The 15,969-nt window shown below is 38.5% G+C and overlaps 1 protein-coding gene across 1 annotated transcript; it reads left to right on the top strand.

The window, feature by feature from the left end:
* The first annotated feature begins 13,600 nt into the window (after window positions 1–13,600).
* On the top strand, window positions 13,601–15,908 carry LOC131780242 (EF-hand calcium-binding domain-containing protein 4A-like). Its single transcript, XM_059096863.2, has 2 exons — window positions 13,601–14,761; window positions 15,749–15,908. Exons 1-2 carry the CDS (start codon window positions 14,067–14,069, stop codon window positions 15,906–15,908), a joined length of 855 nt encoding a protein of 284 aa, XP_058952846.2. The 5' UTR covers window positions 13,601–14,066.
* The last annotated feature ends 61 nt before the right edge of the window (window positions 15,909–15,969 follow it).

Below are 15,969 nucleotides of genomic sequence, written 5' to 3'. Positions count from 1 at the left end.
ATGAGACAGATGGTAAATCTTGTGATCGGTTGTTAATGAAATATGTCATTTGTTTTATCACACGCATGAGACAAAGAAAAAAATCTGATTAAAAACAAATGATATTTCCTTGTCTTCATAAAGCCTTTAGTAGACCTAGTTAGGTTCAAATTGATTAGAATAGGGTTTTAGAGACCGTTCTTTGAAAAGTGACATAATTTGTTATATATTTGTTTATTCTTTATATTAATTTGATTTCAAGTCGTTAAGAGGAACCTCGATGAATGACCCGGCGAATCCAAGAGCAAGAGCGAGTGTTCTATCTATCTTGTTCTTTGGGTGGATGAATAACGTGTTGAAACTAGGGAACAAGAAGTCGCTTGGTGATCAGGATTTCTTTCCATTCCTCGAAGACCAAAAGGCTGAGTTGCTCGTGAGCAGAGCAGAAAGGTGTTGGCTTAGTGAATTAAGAAAAAGCCAATTACAAACCAAGAAGCCACGTTTGTGGAGAGCAGCGATCGCCTTAATTCCTTGGAAATCAGTCATAAAAAAGTTAATTTAACAAATGCTGACGTCTTTGAGTTATGTCCTGCTGCCCCTGAGTCTGTGGTTCGTGATGAAAGCCCTGAGTGATGGGTCAGAACTAGACACGAATGTTGCGTTCATCAGCGTGGCACTCTTAGGGGCTATGAGTGTGGTCCCAACTTTAGCGACACAGCAGTATGACCAACTTACGGAGCTGTGGGGCTTGAAGCTGAAAGTGGCATTGATAGTACTCGTTTACAAGAAGGTGAGACCGTTTCCTTGGTGAGGATAGAACACACTTACTTTTGATAGGCCTATCGTCGGTATTGTTTTCCACTCTAAACTCTGAGAGCTTCTGCTCGGTCTTGGTCTCCTTTGCTGATCTTGAAGGCAAATGGAGAGGTATGCGTTTTAGGCCTGCCTGAGGCTCCTTTTATTGTATGTCGTCCATGGTTTCTACTCCACTGTGATCTTTACTTGCGGTTATAATGAGATGGGCGGGCAAACAGATCTCAGTAGAAGATTCACTCATTGATAATCTAACGGGCAGCCCACCGCGGGCAATCACAGATTAGAAACATTACTCCTCTTTATGAAAATATTAGCAAGACGTTAGCGAATGTGGAGTAATGTGCTGTAGAACGACGTTTTGGAGAGATTTGAATTATTTACTGCTTCGCTGAATACGTTGTTTCGCTTCGATCTCCCCACGCTGGAACTTAGGGTTAGCCTGGCGCACCTCCTATATACTTATTTGACTATGTGTGAAAAGCATCAATTCATAATTGTTTTTTCTTTTTCTAGATTCTGTCAATGAATCGTTACTGCCTGGAAAATACAGTATCTGGAAACACCATAAATCGAATGCATAATACCTGTAGCTGTGATCTTTTATTGTTACTATCGCTGTTTGAAAACGTCATTTAAAAGCCAGGACAAAATTCCAACTTCTAGCTCTAATCAATCAGCTTGCTAACTTGCTAAAATGTAATTTAGTTTGCCTAGAGGCCCAAAGTGTAAAATCCAAAGGATTAATTTCCCTTTGAATATTATCTTAGCGGATAGAGTCAAAGAAGATTGTCCCACTTTGGCAGAGCTGCAAGACTTGGCACAGAAGCTTGACAAGTGGAACCTTCTTAGGCGTCATTTGCTTCACATGGATGAGTCCAAAATTGAACATATTAAGAAAAACTCAGGCCTATACGGGATTTGAACCCTTGACCTCTCCGATACTGGTGCAGTTCAAATATATGACTTTCATATATTCACAGTCGTTTATTCACCACTTCACGGGTTTATTTGATACCAACATAATGTCCAGCTCCCAGTGGGCTTGTTAGCTCAGTTGTAGAGCACTGTATCGGTATCGCAGAGGTCATGGGTTCAAATCCCGTACAGGCCTGAATTTTTTTCAGGCCTTATTTTCACTACTGTTCAAGTAGTGTTTATCCGCAGTTCTTACATATATTCACAGTCGTTTAACAGTTTTGTTGTTTTCTTAAACCTAGAGAAAAACGTGCTAAACAAAGCCCGATCGATTTTGGGCTGTAGTTGTGACAGGATTATTCACGAACTGAATAATCCACGAGCGAGTAGATAAAGTAGATAACAAACTTAATGGTTAGTAAGATATATAATTATCAAACACTTTGCGAAATGATAAAAGGCTTTGAACTGAATTTGAAACATTTATCCGAACAGTCAGGGTGGAAACCAAACTTAGATTAAAGAATACTTGCAACGACGTCTTCGAGTAGTAGAGAGATCATCCTCCAAATTCATGCGCTACGATCCAAATCTTTCTTGCTCTCTCAATGTCACGTTTCGTGTTACAATCGCTCAATAATATCTGCGCTGCAACCACAGGCAGACCACACTGTGTTTTTGTGGTTGATAATTGTTGTAATGAGACGAGCAAAGTCTACGCGGGTTATGAATGAACCCCTGAAAATTACATATCTAAATAACATCTCGGTCTGAATATCTCAATAAAGTTAAATGAAATGTTAATCGACGCATTTGTGATTTTTTTTTTAGCCTTCATGAGTTGTTTAAAGCTTCTTTTCGCGAAATTACTTTCAGCCGGAGGCCGTTAAGAGAAGAAAGTTGCCGCCAACTACAACCTCCCGACAGTTGTTGATCTGTTGTTGATGCTCTATGTCTTCGCCTAATTCGAGCTTTATTCCTCCAACGTTTTCCGAAAAAATCGATCCTGAAATGATGAGTATAGCTTTCTCAATATGATCGGTGCTGCACTGTATGATAAATTTGAAACGTTCTGCGCGCTTAGAATTCCTATGATCGCTTAATTTGGTCTGCCTGTTCTGCAACGCGATGGTCATATGTTTACTGAGTTTTCTCCCGCTTACATCTGATAACAAACTTTATCAGTTTTCTGCCTCGGCAGGTTATACCTTAGAATGCAATTTATGTGAACAAAAGTGTTTTTGACTGATAGAAATTTAAGGTATTAGGTAAATTGAACGAGTTTCTTTTACCTAAGAAGAGCACAGGAGTATTTTCGTTCGCAAAAGTGTTTCTGACCGATCCAGCATTCAAAGTTTACATGGGATAATTTCTTTTATCAATCAGCCAAAAACTCTAACTGTCCCTACGATTCTAGTTTCAAATCGGATCGATTACAGTTTTGCGTTTGGGCCTGAACTCCCCATTTTGCACAACAGTTCTAGGGAGAACTCAAAACGCTCTTCACTTTAACAAAACTGTGCATTTTAGTTAAGGAGAAAAAATAATTTTCCAGCACTGAACCCAGTGACCAATTGATTCAAACGAATCACAAACTTTGATTTTGGATAAAAGTCCGATGTACGGTCAAAAAATTGCTTTATTCCGGTCGTTGTCTAAGGAACTCTTTTGAGCAATAACCATTGATCCTTTTCAACCTTGTCAAAGCTAAATTTAACGTATTTTTTAATGGCACTGATTCCATTATATACTGAAGGGCATTTAAACTAAGCTTGCAACTTTATTAAAGACTTAAATTGACCCATTAACCGTGATTAAAAAACATAAACGTTCTTAGCCTTACAGCCTCAGAAATTCAGCAGTAAATCGAAATTATCCATAATGCAGGCAAATATGTAGTGGCTTTGTCAAGTGTTCAGTTGTGCGGGTAAATCATGCATAGCATAGTCAAGGAATAAATTGATTATCATAGCTGTTTTCTCACTTTTCATGAGGTTATGTCCTGTTGTTAGATAGCTACTGTAGGTGTTACCGTATTCAGAGATTCTAAATGTCCCACAGAAAAAAAACAGTCACAAATCCAGCTCATCCCAAAAAGTGCCAACTTTCCTACTCCATGATTTGATTAAACAATAAACGACCTTACCTTCTTGTAAACAAGTCCTGTTAACTCCACTTTTAATTTTAGTCCCCACAGCTCTGTAAGGTAGTCATAGTGTTGTGTTGTGACAGCTTTTACCACACTCATTGCACCTAAGAGTGCCACGTAGGAAAGCGCGAACTTCATGTTTAGTTCTGGCCCATCGTTTAAGATTTTTAACAAAAACCACAGACATAATGGCAGCAGGGAAAAGCTCAGAGACCTGAGAACTTGTAAAGTTAACATTGTCATAATTGATCTCCAAGGAATAATGGCAACCAATGCTTTTCATAGACGTGGTTTCTTGTTTCTTAATTTCCTTTCTTGTAATTCTCTAAGCCAATTCTTTTCCGCTTTTCCAACGAGAAAACTTCTCAATGAGCAATCAAAGAAACAATATCATAAGCGATGATAATAATAGTAAAAACTATAATAATAATGTTTATGCAGGATAAACCTGTCAATGTAATAAGCCTTGGTATCAAAGGAGGTCCTGTTTTTAGAGTACATCAGTAAAAATACAATACAGTGAACGATTCCTCTGATTTAATATGACGAGGAAGACCTTTAAATTCCACCGCATTAGTAAAATAAAAAGATCACATGGCAAACTCTTGGTTGACTTTCGGAATACGAATGTCATTACAGCGTCTAGTCAAAACTGTGTGTACAGAGGCATTAAAATAAAAACAGTCATTTTTCGATAAGATGGTACTGAATCATCTTGGCATTTTCTGGTTAACAAGACTATGTGAAGTTTACGCCCATTAATCAAGGGCACTGGACCCAAAGTAGCATTCAGCGGAGCTCTATCGCTTGCCTTATGATGTAGCTATCGCTTTATCGTTCTAGAACTCTACCTATATGTTACTTCTTGAAATCTTTCTTGGGCGGTTTAGAGGCTGGCACTGGCACCTGTGCGCTTAATCCATTTCTACATACCAATTTCTTTAAACAGCTTTAAAATCCAGGAAAAGGATAAACTTGTTATTTGATTTTACTCATTAACATCAAATGTTTTTTGGAATCATTTTAAAATATTTCTTTTTGTAAATTTTGCATCGTTTTGTATGCAGATATCTGGTACTCTGGAATAATATCAGACTGGCGTTAGAGTTCACTGATGCAGATACTGAACACAAGCGTGAGGAATTTAAAAAAAATTATTGCCAAGAACCTCTTCAGTTGAAAAACATAAGATGATGAGCATAGTATAAATCTGTGTAAAACTCTTTTTCTGGTTCTCAAGATTGCGCGACTTACCAGGACATTACTTCTTTCGTGCACAAAACGTAGGGGGTCGCTTTCTCTTCCCGCCGTCTGAAGCGTCTGGAGAATCAAAACTTGAATGATCTTATCAGCGATTATATTCAACTACACGAGACAAGTAGCTAAGTTTTTATCAAAAATAAACTTGTTTTCTATTTAAGTACAGGAGGCTTGGCTGCGGGGAGGCGGAGCGAGGCACGTTTTGAGTTCCGGTTGTCAAAAGGCCAGTAGTAGAGCTTGCGACCCTGGCTATCACGCCCACATAAGCATTTAAGGTTTTGTGAAGAAACAATTTAAGACGAGTAAATTCATTGACTGTTCATACGAACAAAGATGCACCGACTCGAAACACATTCAGAAGCACCGATTATGCTACCACTAGGGTTTTACTTTATTTTTACTAATCTCGTGTAAAATTCCATAGAAGTATGCAAAAAGTGTCTTATTTCGATGTATGCACTGTTTGCTATCCCTTGTTCACTTGGAAGAGAGTAAAATAAAGTTTCCCACCACATTTTTACGAGCATTGCAATTCCTGAGAAAGCGAGAGAAACTTTAATATCATCAGTTTTTATTCGAACTATAATCCTATTGTATATATTCATGTTTCAGTGCACTGCAGACACTGCAAATGGAGCCCTTTGCCCCTGCTCTGAGAGACGTGGTGGAAGCACCCAGTGGTTCCTTATGACAAACAGTAACTCAACCGAATTTTCAATCTACACCAGCATTTGTTCGCGATTTTCCGAAGAAGAGAGGAGGTAGTTCCATCGCTTTGGGCCGTTCTCGTGATTCAAGGTGCTTCTGAACTTCCTGTCGCTCAACTTCATGGAAGGGATGAGACTAAGAGCCTCACTCTAAGTGGACTCTTGTCTCATGGTAGCCATACAGGGAAAGTATACTTATACATTTTCTTTTACAGAGTGATTTATTAGTGTGATTGCCACTCAGTTTAATCATGATTCTTGGGCAATTTATTTGAACAAAGTCTGATAAGGCTGCGGGTTAGAAGTCAATGGCCTTCGATATTTACGTAAAGAAAGGAGTTGCTCAAAATTAATATAATAAATCTACCCAAAGGCCTTCATGAGACTCTGCCCAAAAATTAGCATTCAGATCAAATGACTTGCAAAATTCCAGATGGCTTAAAGCACTGTTTGTCGTATATTATTGTGTAACTGGTCGAAGGGGTGTGAAATATTAGTAGACTGAAAGAGCGGTACGTTTTCAACTTAGATGACACCCATGCAAATTCCATATCAAACTCATTGCATTCCTTTCGGAGAAACTTTCGGGTTTCAGAGACGACATAGCGATAAAAACCAAACACTTTGACTAAAATTAAATATAAGATATTAAGTCGTCTACATAATATTATTTTTCAAAAACATACAAATATCAAATGACCCTCTTCGTAAGCAAAAAACGAACCAATTTTATGCTATTGTTTCATGAGAGTTTAATTACAAAGGAAATTGTATCGAAAAGACATCGTGATTCAATGGGGCACCTACGGGGTAGCATTTAAATGTTTTTTAGCAAGTCTAGCACATCTGCAGGAGGTTATAGTGAACTGAACTAGAAAAAGTTGGATTTTTATGTTTCTACATCGAAATGTTTATGAACATAATATGTCAACGTGTAATCACTTCGGAGTAGATGAACATATTGTAAACACTACTAAAAACCACTCCCTGCCAAAAAGATGTTATTTTAGTGCATGAACCAGAAACGAAGAACTTGTCATGCATTAGTACCACAGTGAAATGCGATCCAGTCTTCCAGCTTATGTCAGATTATCAATAAATCTCTGAAATGTTTATCGTTGAGACTCCACAAAGATGCTATACTGTTTGTGTGTTCGTTTGTTTCTTTCATTTTGTTGTTGTTGTTTTTACATATATATAACTCCTGAGCAGATAGTGCTCTTTAATACATTTTTGGAGGCTCTATCTGAACACGAGTCTTTGATTTCATAGATCTGTACTGTCGGCTCGAAACGAGTAGTTGCATGGTGTCTGTACCAAAAACTAAGCCGACCCATGAGCTAACCCTCATTGATTGAAAAAAGTAAGTAACTTTAATAGTGATGTACAGTTAACGACAAAAGTCCATGTTGCCCTGCTTCTGTTTGGTAACATTTCACAGATGGCTTTAAAATGTGGTAGGAACAAAAAAAGTGGCCCATGAGGCGTAGAACAGTGTGTTGCAGATGTTATTACTACATTGTGACGTCCTCCATGATCTATTATACAAACATACGGCAACATGGAATCTGTTTGTCTTACATGGTAAAAATGCAAAAAGTTGTCAATGGTGACGTTTTTCATGCGTCTGCCCTCAGGGAAATGATAATTAAGTACCAATCAAAGTCCGTGCATAATTCAGCTAATGATAAATGTCGAGAGAATATCAAAATTTATTCCAGTTGTCATTTTGATTGATTCTTGCAGGAAGGAGATGTCCATCTTACGTTTAAAAGCTGTTATTGTCACCATCCTAATTTTCCTTTTACCTCACCACACTCCCAATGGCCTTCTTACCTCGGTAATAACACTTGCTTTTACAGGGAAACAGCTATCGCCCTTCACAGTATTTACACTGCTATTGGGTTTAACATTAATCAGGGAGACATTTTGCTACAATTTGAGCATGTCTATGCAGTCAGTGGCAGATGCTAAAGTAGCACTGGATCGACTACAGATATTTCTTGATATACGTGGATCAAGACGCGTTGCGAAAGCTGAAGGAGTCTGAGAAAAAAAGTAATCGCTCTTTCACGTATCAAGTAGCCACCAAAAAACGTACACAATCCGGGGTTGTTAATTTTGTAAATTACAAGAAACTAAACAATTTCCCTGTAGAGAATGCTCTTATAAACACTTCGCTCCCAATCATCGAAAGCAACTTCTATGTCGTTTCTGAGGTGCCAGAAGATTGTAACGTTTACGGGATCTCTCCTGGATCTGCAGAAGGGCATCGAGGAAATGTATCTAGCTTGAAACAGGCGGATGTCTTCGTGGCTGAGGTATCGTGTTCTTGGAGCCAAGATCATCTTTCGAACACTTTGAAAAGTGTTACTCTGAAATTCACAAGCGGTGATATTCTAACGACGACAGGAGAAGTTGGAGGTGGAAAGTCCACCCTATTATTTGCCATCCTAGGAGAGCTGCCGTTAACTGAGGGTGAGATATCCTGTTATAATAAAGTGGCTTATGCTCCTCAAATACCTTGGGTATTCTCTGGGAACATGAGAGAAAATATTTTGTTTGGGCTTCCATTTGATGAGCAAAGTTTCAAAAGGTTGTAGACATCGGCGAATTGACGGAAGATTTGACGGAGTTTGCCAATGGTGATCTCACAGATTGGACAGCCAGGAGCGACCCTCAGTGGAGGTCAGAAAGCGAGGGTGGGATTAGCACGGGCAGTTTATTCAAACATCACGCACGTGAGCACAGACGACAAAGCTCGTTAAGTCGCTACGAATTTAGAGAGATGAGAAAAAATATGGGAGTGATGAGCCGACGACGATCTGTGGTTTCAACTTCTGTCTTGGAAATTTCAAATGACTGCCCCAAGCGTTCAAGAAGTGCATCTATGTTTGAATTCGAAGGTACAAAGCCTCTGAGAAGGAAATCTTCCACCTCAAAGGTTCTTGGAAAAAGCAAAGGTAACAAAGAGACAAACATCTCGGAGTTTGAGGGTCTTCCAAAGTTGTTATCAGTGCAGGGGGAAGATCGAGACAGCCTTTCAGAGATAGACGTCGATGCATTTCAAATTACACAAGAACTATTGCCCAGTGATCATGAACGACCCGACATTGAAATGAAAGAAAAGGAAGAGAAAAAGATGTCTGGCATTATCGATATCACCTGGCGACTTTATTGGAAATATTTCAAGGAGGGTCTACCTGTGCATAGGATCTTGATTCTTGCGGTTTCATTGACATTAGCACAAGGTACCTTGATTCCTCTATTAAATTAATTAATTCACAAATTAACAATAATCTTGGTTTCCCAAATCTTCACAAGTAGCAAACTCCACACAGAGTTGCCACATAAAGAAGAATCGCCAATTTTTGTACGTTCAGAAGGCAAAAAGGCATGGAATTTCTGATAATTTTGGCTATCATTTAGGGTTCAAAAATGCGAATAGTAGGTGGTGGATGAAAATAAATATGTATGGTCGGTGACCAGGCTTACCAAAGGTGGCCGACTAAATTTAAGATTTATCAATGTCCATATGAGAACCAGCACTCGAGAAAGGATCCTCCCTTCATTTTTTGGCTGTACCTTTATAAAATCAACCGGCGATTGTAAATAAGTAGGAATATATTTTAAGCAAAGAATGTCCTATTTTGGGTTTTTATATTGAACCATGAGGCAAAAGTTTCACGAATTGGAGCTCTTGACGATAAAATTGTCCCACCTTGCTATTTAAACAACAAAAAAAGGTTCAGTTGTTGATAGTTACCCGTATAGAAAAGGAATTCGGACAACATTCATAAAACATATTTGAAATAACATTGTGCCATTTTTTCCCATTATTTTCATTAAGTAATACTGAAACATTAAGGATGTATTTAGTCCTGATGATCAGGCATTGGAGGTCTCTGATACTGTACCGTCACAAGATCATTAAGCGACGTGAAAGCATGGTCTATACCTCCCTCACAATGTTTGAAATGTTTTAGTTAGTCTTATAGTTTCAAACTGGTGGCAGGCTAGGATTGCTGAGATGTAAACTGAAAAGCAGAAAGCGATGGACACCTTTGCTATTTACGCTAGTCTGGTAGCTGTGTCTATCATTATCATGACAGCGTCATACTTCCTGTTTTACCACATCCTCCTGAAAGCGTCCGAAAACCTTCACAAGAAAATGATCACAGCCACAATTAAAGCTCCTATGTTGTTTCTCGACACTACCCCTGCTGGTCGTAATCCATAATAGATCATCGTCATGGATGGAGCAACTGCTAATGTGGATTTCAAGACAGACAACCTGATTCAGCAAGTTATTCGCCACAAGTTTAAAAATTCCACTGTACTAACCATTGCTCGTCGTCTCAACACTATCATGGATCATGACAAGGTGCTGGTTCTTGATGGTCGACGAGTAGTGGAGTTTGACAAACCACAGGTTTTAATGAGAAATGGTGGAGTGTTTGCTGAAATGGTTAAAAGTCAGAACCAAACTAAGTCTTGAAAACGGAAGATTATGTTAAAAAACCGTATTTAGTTTTTAGAATAATTCCAGCAGTACTTTCCATAAGAGGCATGCCCTTAGATGATCTCAACACCTCGCGTTCGAGTCTTCTTCTTCGCCAAAATCAGCAAGCGGCTCATCTTTATATGGGATGATAACACCACAGTCACTCTGCTCCCAATCGAGACTTTCAGAAGAGTCACACTGGACTCGGAATCACTGGACATAGTGGAAACAGACTTACTGGAAAGGGAATGGATTTTGGCAAGTGCGCGTGGCTACCTCGTAAAACACTTTGTTCGCTGATCAAGCCATGAAACAACGTAACATCATAACCTTGTTCTCGTTCCCAGTCTCCTGAGACAGTTATATATGGAAATCGAGCAAGTTTTTGCGTGGAAAAAAAGCGGTCACAAAGAAAAAAATTAATTTATTTTTAAATGTCTCGCAACTTATTGTACATATTGAACTGCCAAAAACCGGGAAAATTTTTATGTGAGATACACTTTAATGTATCAACACTTTGGAACTTCCTTCATGGTTCACTCTCATGATTCGGAAATTGTCTCCGTGGAGGCATTCCTTCGATGAAAGGTATAGCTTCATTGTATTGTCGCGATTAAAATGTTTTCTTTTTACATGTATTTGTCCTCATAAAGGAGTTGCTACGAGAGAGAGGTTCCATTTTACTTTAAGTTTTTGGTGTAAATATTACAGTTGTATTACTGAAATTATTTTCTTGCCCAAGCAAAGCACTCTTTGTCGGCCACACTCCCAAGATGAGTGGTGCAATTACAGGTTTGACGCTTTCCCTAGACATCATTGCCTTGTTCTCCATCTTTAGGAAATTCCACTTAATTTGAAAGTTCTTTAACTTCCTTCGAAATCATTTTCAGTTTTACTCACTGGAATTAACAGATGCAGAGTAGTTCTCACCAGTGGAGCTCTAACTTATTAGTAATGGGTCAGACAGACCAATATGGATCTTTCTTTTTAAAAATGATAACATTTTGCAAACAGTGGGTCCAATATCATCGTCACATCTTATCCAAATCTTTGCACTGCAAAAGGTTTCACTTTTTTGTTTAACTACTTAGAAGTGGAGATGTGACATGTAGAAACATTTGTTTTTGATATTATTTTCCATTGTTAAACATAGTAAAGCTATTTACGATATTAGCTGGGCAACCAAATTAGTTGGCCTCTTTGATTTGTTTCAGTGGCTGCCCAATATTGGTGGCCTCTTCAACCAAAATTCATGCAATTCAAAAATACTAATGAGATGTTAAGGTGTTCCCTATTGATTTAACAATGATTCAGGCCTTAGCAATCCCATTTCTTATTAGAGCAGAAGACTTCAGGAAAACACAATAAGACGCAAGATTGTTTCTTTGCTTGCCACAGTTAAAGTCTTATATGATATTCAAAGCCCAAAATGATCTTTTGAGTAAGCGTTCATCTCTTCCACGCTAGTAGCCTAAATTTTTGAACAAACTGATAAGTATGTAAATTTTTTTCTTCGGCGTTTAATATCAGGTTGCCTACCTTTGTCAAATTTCCTTATGCCTACCTATCCAATTAAGTTTCGAGACGAAAAGTTCCCTTGGCATTAGCTGAAGAGCGGAGTATGTGAATAACCACTAAGCCTCAGTGAAATCATATGGCCGCCTTCCAGGCGTTTTGATTCCTGTTAGTAAAAGCACATGGCTACATGACGTCTCCGTACTCGAAAACTTCCATTTCCTGTCACCCACACATCCACCTCAAGGGCCTCAGGAAATATATTTTCACTTTTCAGACCGGCTTTCTAGTCTGGTCATTCGGGCAGATGAGACAGATCAATGAGTTTTCAACAGATTATCTCAGTTTGCAGTAATAATAAATGGCAGACTATTTTCATGATTAGTAATTAATTATCGGCCAATATCTCGGATTTCACGAGATATTTTGAAGGCATGAAGGAATTTTAAAATCATTTCTTCTCCTATAAATTACCTATTGAATATATTTTTCCTCAGATAATTGCAAGGATTGATATCAGGCATGAGTCTGATTTCTCGAAACCTGAATGACTCAAATTTCTCGATCAGTGGAAACAAAAGAGTAATTTTATTCGATCAGTTGAACATAGCAATATTTTCGAGAGCTTTTTCCACTGGAGTACCAATAAGCATGCCTCAGTTACACCGGCAAAAGATGTGAAACGCTGGCGTTGAAACCTTTCTCCACTGAGCTTCGCACAAATAACTGAACGTCTTTCAAAGTCATACCTTTCTATTCTCTTAATGTCTAACGAGCTCATTTTGAGCTGGAAAACGGATTTTTGACCAATTTTATCACTATCCTATGCCATTCTTTTTTTCAAGTTGTGGAAAACCTTTTCGTAATTGAACGAACATGAATTTTTCAAATTTTTTTTCTGGTTGTCCCACAATTTAGTTGTCTTTCTATCAAAGAAGCACTTATTATTTAATGATATTTCGATGACGTTGTGAAACTATGTCCATCACATCCCACGCTTATTTTCGAATTGATCGATGACGGACATGGGTCACGCATACATTGAAAAAAAAGGTGAAAAAAATTAATAACACCGCAGCGTGACGCGCCGAATGAATTATTTTGCGTCTGATACATTTTCAATTAAAAAATAAAAAGGTTCCTAACATGATTTCTCGCCTTTAGCTATATCGTATGAAATTAAGAGAAGGGAGTTATATCTGTTCAACTCATTTAGCCTAGTGAACTAACATGATCTGCCTTTTTGTTCTTTCCGAAGTTTGTTTTCGTCTTCATGAAAAAATATCAGGCCTCTGTTCGTCGATAAGATTTGCCATAGATTCTGCAAATATTTAGTTCAAAATTAATCTCATGAGTAAGATATATCTAATGAAATTTTCCTTTGCCATTGTTATGTAAGGACTCTTAAAGTTAACAAGAAAAAAAACCCCGGAAGGTAAAGCTGAAAATTACCAAGCACTCGGCCATTTCTAAACCCTCAATTGTTTAATATTAGCGATCGGTCTGGTCCAGAATGAGAAGCGGACATTTTTCAAGATCTATCATAGGATAGGAGAAATTTAAAATATCAAGATTGTGGCTTGCTGTTACCTTTTTTGGTATTTATCAATAGTGATGAAGTTGACTGCTTTGACAAGTGGAACACGAAAAAACATGACGAGCCATGCCAACCGGAAGTGATTAGAGCACTGTTCTTTTATCCATTAAAGGAGGGTTTATGCACAGTATATGAATGACACGTACATTTTTCCGAAGATTTACGAGGATATGCAATTAATCGTATTTTTAGCCTATGTATCTGATATTCGTGTGGTCTCCAGACAATTTGTAATACTAGAACGGTAGGGAAGATTCCCTGACAAGCCGCGTTCGAAAACACTTGTCGCGACTTGCCCCCCACGGGAGAGTAGATTTTCACACGTATCCAGGTAGCTAGTTAGCGGGTCATGCATGCATGTTTTAGAACTTTGATGAGTCGAAAGTCAACACTACGAAAGAAAATGTAGCAACGCTGCATAATTATTCAGTTTCGGAAAGGTTGATAGCCAAACTTGTTCATAAGCTTTCTGCGAAAGCGCAACCCACACTGTCGGTCGTATCGAGGATATGGAGAAGCGATATTGAAACCAGTTTGTTGACTTCGCGTTAAGCAGATCTTCGCGCAATTGACACTTAAACTGTGCATTTTTATGGCTTGGCTTTTGCCGATGTGCTTTAAACAATGGCCGAAGACCCTGATCAGCTGAAAAACGTCTTGAAAGAACGAGCAGTGGAGCTGTTTAACTTATGTGACCAAGACGGCAAGGGTTATATCACTGAGAGCGAACTACAACATGTGATCGCCGAATTAGGACTACCCCTCGATTCCAGCCAAGTTAAGCAGACTTTCAATGAACTTGATGACGACGAGAATGGCTACTTGACTTTAGAGGAGTTCACTGCGGGATTTGGTCTATTTCTGGGCATACAATCGAGCGATGAAGGAAACAACGATTTGGATGAAATCACGTCAATCAGCGACCCAGGCCGGGAGCTGTTCTTTCTCTGCGACCCTGAGGGAAAGGGTTACATCACAAAAGCGGACTTAGAACGTGTTTCTGGAGATTTGAATTTGAATTATGAGCAGCTTGATTTTATATTCGATAAGCTTGACATCGATAAAAATGGGCGTTTGACCTTGGACGAATTCGTTGAAGGATTCGGGACGTTTCTCAGCGAAGGTAACGGTTCAACGGAACTCGACTCGTCAAAACACGTCGACGACGATTTGAACGACGAGTTTAAACAGCAAAACTTGCCCGAAGGGCACGATGTATTTGAAAGTTTAGAAACGGGACCAGAATCTCCAAATCATGGCTCAGAAGAAGCCCTCTTCCGCGAAATTGTGGAAAGCGTCGGAGAAGATATATTTTCAGGGTAAAATCACCGCTATTGATTGCCCATTTTAAGTTGAATTGACCCATCTTTGATTTATTGTGTCATTTGAAAATGCTACACGCGTTAACTCCGCTATCTTATCAAGCCTACAATAGCTTCTAAGAGCTATTACTATTATTATTGCTTCGGATGTTTTGAGAGCGTGTTTGGGAAAATGGCGATTTAGGGATAGGATTATTATTATTTTGTTCAAGTGTCGTGACGTGAGTTGTGGCGTTGCTTTCGTAAACCCCAGTGGGCCGATGAAAGTAGTAATGTTTGTTTACATATTCGCTTCGAACAAGAGTTTTTTATGCAATTTCGCATCTTTTTGTCGAGAAAACGCTTTTAGAAGTTTAAAAATATCGTTCTCTATAAAGCATAAAATGCGCGGAAGCGATTAGCATACCAATAAAATCATTGTTAAAACTAAAAAGTGTTAAAACTGAACGGTGGGTTCTTTGTAATTATTCAAAGATGCTACGTAAACAGTTATTATTCCGTCTCATTCTGTTAAACAATAGTGGCTATACTTTTGCAGTCCTGTTTATGGAAAAAAGCAACAAGTCTGCTTTGTTTTACCACAGGCCTCCGATTCCAACGCGATCTGCCGTTAAAAAATAAATTCTCCAAGAAGGAATTTTTGTCTTTCGGCTCATGAAATAGCGACGAGAAATGTGCATTTTGCGTGTTGAATTTTTAATTAACTCTTGCATTTTTAATTTTGTCATCGGATCAGTGGCAAAAGTCCTATAATTTGATCGTAGATCCGGGTAAAGATAAACAAAGCATTCACTCCTGTCTATTTAGTTAAGACCCGGAATTGCTCATCTCGACATGTTCTCAAATTTTTTACCCAAAGAGTAACTAATTGTTGTTGCCAATATCTTTTTAAAAGATTTAGTTTAATTTCATTTTCGATCCGTTTAGCGTGTATAGCGGTAATTACACATGTTTCCTATTAACGGTTTAATCTCTACCACTTAGGAGTCTAACTAAAGATCAGCTGCGAGATCTGTGGCAAGCTTTAAGAAAAAACGATGTACGAGGATTGCAGAAGTTCGAGGAATTTTTGGGAAAAGTCTCCGGTGAGATTAGACGAGCGAAAATTGATTCGGAGCAGCTTGAATCTGCCCTTAAAAGGTAAACTGAGCATACACTTGCTAATTTTCCATGTTTAATTTCCTGAAAAGCTAAACAATTTTTTT

The sequence above is a fragment of the Pocillopora verrucosa genome, chromosome 3 (genome assembly GCF_036669915.1).
Source record: "Pocillopora verrucosa isolate sample1 chromosome 3, ASM3666991v2, whole genome shotgun sequence".
Classification (NCBI taxonomy): Eukaryota; Metazoa; Cnidaria; class Anthozoa; order Scleractinia; family Pocilloporidae; genus Pocillopora; species Pocillopora verrucosa.
This window is presented reverse-complemented; position numbering and strand designations above follow the sequence as displayed.

Coding starts and splice junctions, on each gene's coding strand:
- LOC131780242 (XM_059096863.2), top strand. CDS start 14,067: ATGGCCGAAGACCCTGATCAGCTGAAAAACGTCTTGAAAGAACGAGCA. Junction 14,762..15,748: donor GGAGAAGATATATTTTCAGG/GTAAAATCACCG, acceptor TCTACCACTTAG/GAGTCTAACTAAAGATCAGC.